This window comes from Pempheris klunzingeri, chromosome 20 (assembly GCF_042242105.1).
Source record: "Pempheris klunzingeri isolate RE-2024b chromosome 20, fPemKlu1.hap1, whole genome shotgun sequence".
NCBI classification, from domain to species: Eukaryota; Metazoa; Chordata; class Actinopteri; order Acropomatiformes; family Pempheridae; genus Pempheris; species Pempheris klunzingeri.
Window position 1 is genome coordinate 621,372 of NC_092031.1, and position 10,274 is coordinate 631,645.

General features: G+C 46.8%; 2 protein-coding genes across 2 annotated transcripts; one reads left to right on the plus strand and one right to left on the minus strand.

Annotated features, from left to right (window-relative positions):
- Positions 1–747: 747 nt before the first annotated feature.
- Positions 748–5,936, plus strand: LOC139220094 (neoverrucotoxin subunit alpha-like). The gene is made up of 3 exons (XM_070852162.1): positions 748–838; positions 3,273–4,733; positions 5,392–5,936. Exons 1-3 carry the CDS (start codon positions 748–750, stop codon positions 5,934–5,936), a joined length of 2,097 nt encoding a protein of 698 aa, XP_070708263.1.
- Positions 5,937–7,621: 1,685 nt separating this feature from the next.
- On the minus strand, positions 7,622–9,330 carry LOC139220095 (hydroxycarboxylic acid receptor 2-like). Its single transcript, XM_070852163.1, has 2 exons — positions 8,917–9,330; positions 7,622–8,364 (listed from the first exon to the last, which is right to left on the minus strand). The coding sequence occupies exons 1-2, from the start codon at positions 9,328–9,330 to the stop codon at positions 7,678–7,680; spliced, it is 1,101 nt and encodes a 366-aa protein (XP_070708264.1). The 3' UTR covers positions 7,622–7,677.
- Positions 9,331–10,274: the final 944 nt, after the last annotated feature.

The following is a 10,274-nucleotide window of genomic DNA, read 5'->3' on the forward strand; positions in this document are numbered from 1 at the left end:
GACATCTGAGTTTGAAGAGGTTACTCAAACACTGGAGGCTATAACCTGAGTCCAGGACGTGTTCCTGTTCCAACGCGCTGGCTGGCGTGTCCGCAGGCGTGTGATGGGGAGTCAGCAGCCAGTCTGAGAGGATATAAACGACCCGGCGGATAACAGAGCTTCAGACTGGCAGCTGCAGCTGGACGTCAGGAAGACTCGAACACGACTCAGGTGATCTGCACAACTTCAGCAGGTGAGAAAACAGATGCATGTCTTTGTAGAACTGTCCACAGTCATAATGTAAGGTAAAAGAAGAAATGAATGGAGATCAGAATGAGGTCTGGGATCCAAAGACAGATCCTAACCAGGTCCGGGCTCAGAGACCACAAACTGAACATGGAAGAGGATCGACACTTTGACAGAAGACAGGACATGTGGTCTGAGGCTCACGTGCTTCCTCCTACAAGCTCAAACATTCAGTGAAATAAGGAAGGTTTACTTTAAAAGGTTCACCTGTAATCTCAGATCTCAAAGAGCTGAATGATCAGATCTCCCTGCGCCCACCACCTGATTATCGTTATCTGATCTGCTATAAGTTTGTTGCTGACCGTTGGTCGGTGTACCGACTGAACAGTCCAGGTTTCTGATCTGTCTGCCCAGTGACTGTCTGTCTGTCTCCTGTCTGTCTGTGTGTTGACTCCCACTGTTGTACACTCTCAGCGCTCCTCGAAGAGTTCAAACTAAGACATTTCTCTACAGGTTGGAGAAATGGCTTCAGATAACGTGAAGGTTGCCGCTCTGGGTCGACCCTTCACCCTGGGAATGCTCTACGACGCTCGGACAGATCAGCTCATCCCAGGTAAGCCTCCACTCAGACCACATTGTCATGCTTGCAGGAAACGCAGCGGTAACCTGTTAAAGGTGCAGCAGCTCACCGCACCGAATGGTTTGTCAGCACCACCAACCACTACTACTACTACTTCTTCTTGTTCTTCTTCTTCTGCTCCTCCCTACTGATGTATTCACACCACCACATTCAAGCTGCCACATGAATGTAAAAAAGTAAAAGTGTTTGTTTTGTCCATTATGGGCTACTGTAGAAGCATGGCGGACTCCTGCTCCCCATGTAGATGTGACGGCTCATTCTCACAGCGAGTCTTCATTCTTTTGGGTAATTACACGCTAATGAAAGCACACTCATCAGGGCCAATCAGTGGAGAAACATTCTGTTTAATGTTCCCGCCTTTTAGATTTTATTCTGACTATTATAACCCAGTGGGTCAAGCCTCCCCACCCCCGCTGCAACCGACCCCACCCATCCCAAATGGGTGGTACCTTCTTTGTTGTGAATGAATTGCATTATGATATATAAAGTCTTTCTAAAATAAGGGCACATCGCTTCACTTTTCGTTTGTTTTACTGGGAAAAAAAAGCAAGAATAAAATCAACATCCAAAGAGACTGGCCTTTCACACATATTCACTGTATTACATTTTGAAGATATATTCAAGTAAAATTAACTTCAAATGTTAAAATTGAAGTTAGGAACAGTGCAACAATTTACATTTCCCCATTTAACAGTCGGTTCTGTCAAACTGAACTGGTGTGCAAGAAAATAAGATGCAGTTTTCCAGTTTCTTTTTGAAAAAATCAAGGTGCTTGTTCACATGATCGGGGTGGGGGGGTTCCAAGTGTCTTTTCAGTGTTCAAAGACACAGCGGCCTCTCGTCTTGATGTTGTAAAGCCCAGGGACAGATGTGCTGGTTGTTACAGCTGTAACAGTCATCGCTTCCTTCCTATCTCTTGTCTTTTTCTCTGACTCTTTCTGCGTCACTCTGTCTTTCTCTCTCCTTCTGTAACATGAGCCGCTCTGGGGGGGGCGTGGTGGCAACACAGTGCATTTCACATTGGTTCCACTTGATTTATTTATTTTTCTTAGGTGTAACCATATGATATCGTGCCCTATCTTCACAACTTGTTTGATGATTTTATTATATATTGTTTTACAGGTGTGTGTGTGTGTGTTGTGTGTCTGACATAATGACAAGGAGCAAAGTGTGAGCGTGGGATCCAAACTCTAGCTAGTTTGAAGGTTATGGAAGTATTCCAGAAAAGGTCCCCACACTTTTTGGAACGGGAACCACTGTTTTAAACCAAACCATCATCTTTTCCTAAACCCAACCGAGCAGTTTAAGTGCCTGAACCTAACCAAACCGCCACAGAAGCCTGATGATGATAATAAAACAAACTGAAATATAGAAAATAATCAAGTTTACAAATGAATTCATGTGATTTAGTTTCCTGTTGGTTTCATGCAGGATTTGAGCCCTGTTCATTTGGCTGTGAGTCCTGCACCTAAACCACTGTGTTAACAGACGATGTAGCAGCTGTGTGTCTGTTTGGACCCGAGTGACAATTAACTAATGACACAATTTGCCGTAATTGATCATGATTCTTTTTTTTTCTGAAGACTAAAGCTTGTAATAATGGACATTTAAATGTAAAACTCATGACATCTGTGTTGAATCCACACAATGGAAGTACATTCAAATACAAATACTATTGTTTAACAGCATCTTTTTAACATGGAGCTCAAATTTCTGATAAAACCATCAAGACTTCAACACTGAGCATCAGCCTGAAACGAAATGATTACAAAGCTGAGCCTGTGTGTCACGTTTTAATTTCAAAACCACCAAGGCTGTTTAACTAAATTAAATTAAATATTAAAATATATTATATGTACAAAAAACACAGCACATGGCATAAAAGACGGCCTGAGGTCTCCATCATGTTATTAACTCCCATTTAAAACAATCCATTTTTGACAACTGCAAATTGATTCAGGAATCAAGAATCGAGGTTTTTACTTGAAACTGTTCTTGTTTTGCCACCCGGAGTAAAAGATGACACATTTGTCTACATTTTAATGCATAAATTCGGAATGAGAAGGGAAACGCTGTGAAAGGGATGGAGCCAGGAAAAATAGTTCAAAGTACTCTGAGCCGTTTAAATGGAGGACTTCCATTTTCCTGTTACTATCTGTAGGCTCTTATTTTGAAAACCCAGCCCCGTCCTGACCCCCAGTGAGTTCCTGTCACCCTCTGGGGGCTTTTATTTTGGGGCTTAAGGTTGAGGAGGTTTTGCTACCGTGCGTCCTATGACTCCTTCATCAGCCGATGAATGTGGCAGCTGTTCTCAGAAGCTGTAACTGTGACGAGCTTTGTGAGACTTTATATCAACAAACCGATTTTCCTGCTTCATCAGCTGACTGGTGTTTTCCAATTTCTGCAGGTGTGACATTGTGGAATAATGAAACTCTACAGAAGAACGAGGTTAAAAACTCTCAGCACAGCAGTGAATTTGAAATGTCTGCGTCGGACACCGTTGAATCCAAGTCTAATCTGCTGAATATCAAAGCCTCTCTGAAGGCCAGTTTCCTGGGTGGACTGGTTGAAGTTGGAGGATCTGCCAAATATCTGAACGATACGAAGAAATCCAAGAATCAGTGCAGACTGACGTGTCAGTACAAAGCCACCACCGACTTCAAGCAGCTGTCGATGTCCGACCTTCTGACCCTGGACTCAGAGCAGACGAGCATCATTGAGAACAGCGTGGCGACACATGTGGTCACGGGCATCCTTTACGGGGCCAACGCTTTCTTTGTCTTCGACAGCGAGAAGGTAAAGTCCAGCAGCGTTCAGGACATCGAGGGCAGCATGGAAGCCGTGATAAAGAAGATCCCCTCGTTTAATGTTGAGGGGAAAGTTGAGATCAAGCTGACTGAGGAAGAGGAAGCGCTGACCAAGAAGTTCTCCTGCAAATTCTACGGGGATTTCATTCTTGAAAGCAACCCTGCGACATTTGTAAATGCCGTGAAGACCTATGTAGACCTTCCAAAGCTGCTGGGAGAAAACGGAGAGAACGGCGTCCCACTGACCGTCTGGATGATGCCGCTGAAGAATTTGCACTCAGAGGCTGCTGAGATGACAAATGAGATCAGCGTCGGACTGACGAAGAAAGTTCAAGATGCTCTAGAAGACTTGAAGGAAATAGGAATGAGATGTAACGACTGTCTGAGCGACAGCGTGGTGAAGAGTTTTCCACAGATCCACAAAAAGCTCCTCACTTTCCAAAAGTTATGTAATTATTACGCATCTAACATCCAGCAGACGATGGCGGAGATACTTCCCTCCGCCCGCAATGGTGAAGAAGTCGAGAGATCAGCAGAACAAGTCTTGTTCTCAGACAGCGGAGACTCGTCGCCGTTCAGTCATGAAAAGCTGAGCAGATGGCTGGATCATAAAGAGAGAGAGATCAACGTGGTCCGGTCCTGTCTGGAGATCATGGAGGGAACAAAGGTGGTCCAGAGCCAGTCGGAGATGGACAGAGAGGTTCTCGCTCCAGGTGTACACGAGGCGCTGATCTTTGTCTTCACCTCCCTGGACACCCCCGACCCCTGCCTCCACGACATGGACAACCACCTGGAAGGACTTAAAGCAGGAAGTACCAGCGACGACCCGTGGTACTACTCAGATGATGTTTTCATCAAAATGAGGAAAAGAGCAAAAGATTTCCATAAGTTTACCTTGAAGGGCAGCGGAGGCTGTTTCCTGGTCGCAGCCATTGCAAATGAGAAGCACAAAGGAGCGAGCGTCTACCGCTACAGGAACGGCATTCTGGTCAATGAGGACTTCTACATTCAGGATCACCTCAATGTGGAATCGCTCACAGACATAAAGGATCTAATCGACTGTAAGTGATTTACTTTCACTGTCTGACTAACGACTAAACCCCGTATTAGTTAACCCAGTAACAGTAACTGTACTGTCTGTGCTGCAGTACCAGCAGTAACTGTACTGTCCGTGCTGCAGTACCAGCAGTAACTGTACTGTCCGTGCTGCAGTACCAGCAGTAACTGTACTGTCCGTGCTGCAGTACCAGCAGTAACTGTACTGTCCGTGCTGCATTACCAGCAGTAACTGTACTGTCCGTGCTGCAGTACCAGCAGTAACTGTACTGTCCGTGCTGCAGTGCCAGCAGTAACTGTACTGTCCGTGCTGCAGTGCCAGCAGTAACTGTACTGTCCGTGCTGCAGTACCAACAGTAACTGTACTGTCCGTGCTGCAGTACCAGCAGTAACTGTACTGTCCGTGCTGCAGTACCAGCAGTAACTGTACTGTCCGTGCTGCAGTGCCAGCAGTAACTGTACTGTCTGTGCTGCAGTACCAACAGTAACTGTACTGTCTGTGCTGCAGTACCAGTACCAGTGCAGTTAAACATGTGGTAGTTGTACTGTAGTAACTTGTTGAGTAAACAGTTCTTTCCATGTTCATGTGAACGTTAAATATTCGTTCCTGTTGCTGATGAACGAGCGTCTGAGTCGTGATCATGATGTCGTTCTCTCCTGCAGATGCCTATGATGTCACTCTGGACCCCGACACAGCACATGACAGCATCAGTCTGACTTCGGAGAACAAGACGGCGACTCTCAGAAGGTCTCAGGGGTACGAAGACTCCCCCCAGAGGTTTGACTCTGTGTCACAGGTCCTGTGCAGAGAGGGGCTGACTGGGCGCTGCTACTGGGAGCTGGACTGGGGTCCTGTAGCATCAATGGAGTCCAGCGCAGGTGTTTGCTACTCAGATCTGCAAAGGAAAGGGGGCGGCGACGAGAGCCGTCTTGGGAAGAATGCCATGTCCTGGTGTTTAGGCTATCAGCACAACTTCTTGTCAGGAGACAGTGTTGTTTATGTAGAGCACGATAACAAGTCACAGGATCTAGGTCAACCTGTCATCAACAAACTGGGGGTGTTCCTGGACTGGTCTGGTGGCTCTCTGTCTTTCTACAGTGTCTCAGATGCCGCCCTGACTCACCTCCACACCTTCTACACCACCTTCTCCGGGCCCCTGTACCCAGCCATCGGCCTGAACACCTTATTCAGCTACATGAAGCTGTGAACTTCACCTGATTCAGTTCAAAACCTGTGAAGCAGCATCATCAGTCACATTCAGCCATGACAAACATTAGAACGCTTCCTTAGCAACATGTGCTAAAGACCTAAACACATGACAACACTTGAATACAAGCAGAATGAAATGTGAGCAGCAGCCTTCTGCAGCACCCACATCCTTACTGTGTCTCGCTCTCTGATTGATATACTGATGTACTGATGACTGTCTGACCTTCTTTGCAAAGAATAAACCTTATAAAGACGTCCTGTTTTTCCAAAGTCTTCTTTCAGTTCTCACCAATAGAAAACACTCTTCTTCTTCTTCTTCTTCTTCCTATTATTAGGCAGCAGGTCACATTTTTCACTTTGAGGGAGAAAAGACGACGAGTGTGGATGTGTGGACATGAGAATGTACAAGAATAAAAATATAGTGCAAATAGAGAGATACAGGATTCAAAGGATTCAAAGTGTTTGTTATCATGTGTACAGTGCAGGAACGGGTTTCCCTGTACAATGAAAATCTGACTTTGCCGTCCACGCTGAATGCCAAAGAGTTTAAAAGAGTAAAGAAGGAGAGGATAAAATATAAAATATAAACTACTATTGCCAACATATAAATATATTTGCAAAATGTGCAATTTTATTAACATAAAGCAAAGTGAGTGTGCAGATTAGAGGGAGTTGGGTGTTGTATACAGTGGAAATGTTGTGGTTCTGATGGTGATCAGACGGTGACAGTCTCTGCCGTCAGGAGGTGCTGGCTGCTGCGGTGTTGTGCAGTCTGATGGCTGATGGTATGAAGGAGCCGCCCAGTCGCTATAGAGGTGATGTTAGATGACCAGAGCCGGTGTGGCTTCAGTTTTAGAGCAGGAAGCTGAGATTCATCCACACCTTTATCTCCTCCAGGCAGGTGGAAGGAGATATGGCTGCAGAGGAGTTAGTTTAAAGCAACAACAGCTATTCTACTCTACTCTACTCTACTCTACTCTATTCTACTCTACTCTACTCTACTCTACTCTACTCTACTCTATTCTATTCTACTCTACTATACTCTACTCTATGTCAGAAACCACAGCTGAGACAGAAACTCTCCGAGCAGCTGCTGCAGGTGAGGAAGAGTCCACTAGATGGAGCAGGTGATCCACCATCAGAGGAGGAGCTCTGACATTCAGGCTTCTCTCTCATGAGCTCTGAGCTAAAATGCTGCTTGTTGTTGGTGTGCAGGTCCCAGGACCTCTCTGCTGGACTCTGACGCTCTGCTGGACTCTGACGCTCTGCTGGACTCTGAAGCAGCATTTTGTTTGGTTGTGTTTGTGAGTCGGGTCACACTGTGGGAACCTGATGTTTTACAGGTAGGAGGGCAGGTGTAGGACCAGCATGCACCTGGGTGGGCCTGGCCTGTAGCTTTTTACCAGCACTACAAAGGCAGCAGGAACCAGAATGTATTTTCTGTTTCTTATTTTGTCTACTTGCTTGTTTTGAGAAAATAAACCAGGAGAAAGCGCTGCATACCCATGATGCACCTGTGGCCCTTTGATTCTACGTTTGAATTTGAATTTTTTGACGAATGGCCACTACAGGTCTAGCAGAGATGTCTCCAGTCAGACAATCAATGATTTATTTCAAACAAACAGTTTCAGAGTTTTCAGTAAATGAAGACAGATAAATACACAAGTTTGTCTTTAACACAGATCACAGGTGGAAAATAAAAAACCACTTGGAAACAGGACCAGACTGTGTTTATTACGTTATCTCGTGGCTTCGCTCCCTCTGTCCGCCCTCAGAGACTTCAGCTCCTGCTGCTCAGTCGACTGAGTCCCTGACGTGGACGCCGTGCTCTCGCCGTCCGGCCCGCAGAGGAGGGCGCGGGGCAGCGAGCTGCAGAGGGCCTTCCCGAACATGGAGCTGGAGAAGACGTAGACGATGGGGTCGAGGGCCGAGTTCAGGAAGTTCAGGCCCAGAGACACGATGGTGAGCTGGGTGAAGGTGTAGAAGGAGGCGCAGTCCCACGGGCGGTACGAGCGGATGACCCACACCCCGATGGTCGTCACCGTGGTGGGTAAGAAGCACACCATGAACACCGCCACGATGACAGCGCACACCCGCATCGCCTTCCGCACCTTATCTGGTTTTCCCATCTGCCGCTCCTTCAGGAAGCTGGAGATCCGGATGGAGCAGAACAGCAGCAAGGCCAGCGGGACCACGAACTCCACCACCGTCAGGACCCGGTGCATGCCGACCAGGATGAGGATGGCCCGCGACGCCTCTTTGTAAGACGTGAAGAAGAAGCACTGCGTGGTGTTGCCGCGGCCCTTGATGTGGCTGTAAGCCAGCATGGGAACCCCCGGAGTGATGACCAGCGTCCAGACGAACGCCGACAGGAACGCAGCCCGGCGCTTGGTCATACGGCTGAACCGGTGCTGAGGATGGACCACCTGGAGCAAGAGCACAGCGGGGACACGTGTTTTACACCATTTAGAGCCGATGTTATGCTGTCAGGGCCGAGTCCTGGAAGTCCTCATGCAGGGTTCATTTAAAAGATCAATTAGGATCAATTAGGATCAACTTCTGCGTCAGATTACATTTGATCACTTTGTCATTTTTCTCTCCTGGAAGCTGAAGTTGTAAAAAGTATTTTTGGGGGTGAAGTCGACCAACGGAGGGTTTAACTCAGAAAACTGTTGAATGCTAATGTTCATTATTGATCTGACAGAAAAAGGTCCTGAAGTCTGACCTTCAGCTGACTTTACTGCTGTTTCACACCGTTACAATGATCCTGTTCCAGTTTGTCTAAAGGCTCTCTGAGCTCTGTCATTAAAATGTATTAGAATTATTGCTTTTATCCAACTATATCAATTATTAATGAATGACTTTCAGTTAACGGTTTAAACTGACATGAACTGAACTGATAATCACTGTTATTTGAAGAATGATGCGTGGAAGCGTGGCAGTGGATGTAACGGCAGAACTTGCACTCATTTCCTCACCTTGAAGTATCGGTAAACTGCCACCACGGTCATGAGGGCGATGCTCGCCGTGCGGTTGGAAAACATCATGAAGAGGTTGATCCGGCACAAGCCGTCTCCAAACACCCAGTGGCCCCTGAGCAAGGCATCGATCCTCAGCGGCAGACTCACCAGAGCCAGGAAGTCGGCGATGACCAGGTTGAAGAGGAACAGGGTGTTGGTGTTCCAGGCTTTCAGCTTAAAGCAGAAGACCCACAGGGCGACCAGGTTTCCCAGCAGCCCCAGGATGACATCAATGGTGAGGACGGGGGGCAGGATCACACCCTCCAGCTGAATACCGACCGGTGGGCAGCCGCCGCCCTGACCGCTGCCGGGCACCGGGGTCGTCGAGTTTAAGACCAAGACGGTGAAGTTCTCGTTCTGCTCCGACGGCATTTTGGCGAATTTCACCTTCAGTGTGTGTTCTTAGCTTCTGTTGGACTGAAGTAGACGAGTTAGAAGAGTCAGAGGAAAGGATCTGTATGAGCCTCTGTATTCAACAGAGGAAAGTTTGGACATTACCACATTTGCCACTTTTTTTTTAACACATCCTTTTGGTTTAACCACAAACAGCACACACACCAGACTACATTCACTAAAGCAGGGATTTTAGAGAACAGGACACAGGAGCTGCTGGTCTAACTTTTGTGACGTTGGTATTTTAACATGTTAGCTTGGATCTAAATGAACTCTTTAAAACACTGAACACACACACACTGACTGATGGAGGCAGCAGCAGAGCAGCTAACACGCTGCTAAACACTAAATCCACTTTTAGAAATGTGCTGGTGTTTTCTACAGTTCCATCTCAGCCACAACCAGAGCTCTGAGAGGAACTTCAACATTTGTCATGACACAAATTCAACAACGTGAAACATCTCTAAAGGCCACACGGGGGCGCTAAATATCAACAACGTCATCTCCATGGTTACTCACTTTTTAACAGCTTTGAACAAACACCATTTCCCATCAGCCCACAGACCATCGCTGCTGACCACTGTCTGTGGTGAGTTCACTGTCTTTAGTAACAGCAGGACAGATGAGTGACTGTGGTGAGTTCACTGTCTCCTGACCCTCCTCTGATTGGTCAGGTTCAGACAGGACCCTCCTCTGATTGGTCAGTGAGCAGGTAGCCCCGCCCTCTTCCTGGTGTATCTTCCTCTAAATGGACCTTCACTGACTAAATGAACATCCTGCTGTGCTGAAGAAGACAGTAAACTAGAGGCTGAGAGCAGAACCTCATCAGCTGATAACGCTCCGGTAACGTGACGGCTCACTGTGACACCTGCTGCTGTTCACGTTGTTGCTGCCGACTGGAATATAAAAGGTTTAGATAATGT

What these genes read in the sequence shown, in the direction of transcription:
- LOC139220094 (XM_070852162.1), top strand. Translation starts at nt 748, where the DNA reads ATGGCTTCAGATAACGTGAAGGTTGCCGCTCTGGGTCGACCCTTCACC. An exon ending in GACAGATCAGCTCATCCCAG is followed by an intron (nt 839 to 3,272) that starts GTAAGCCTCCAC and finishes CAATTTCTGCAG; the next exon opens with GTGTGACATTGTGGAATAAT. An exon ending in CATAAAGGATCTAATCGACT is followed by an intron (nt 4,734 to 5,391) that starts GTAAGTGATTTA and finishes TCTCTCCTGCAG; the next exon opens with ATGCCTATGATGTCACTCTG.
- LOC139220095 (XM_070852163.1), bottom strand. Translation starts at nt 9,330, where the DNA reads ATGCCGTCGGAGCAGAACGAGAACTTCACCGTCTTGGTCTTAAACTCG. An exon ending in CAGTTTACCGATACTTCAAG is followed by an intron (nt 8,365 to 8,916) that starts GTGAGGAAATGA and finishes CTCTTGCTCCAG; the next exon opens with GTGGTCCATCCTCAGCACCG.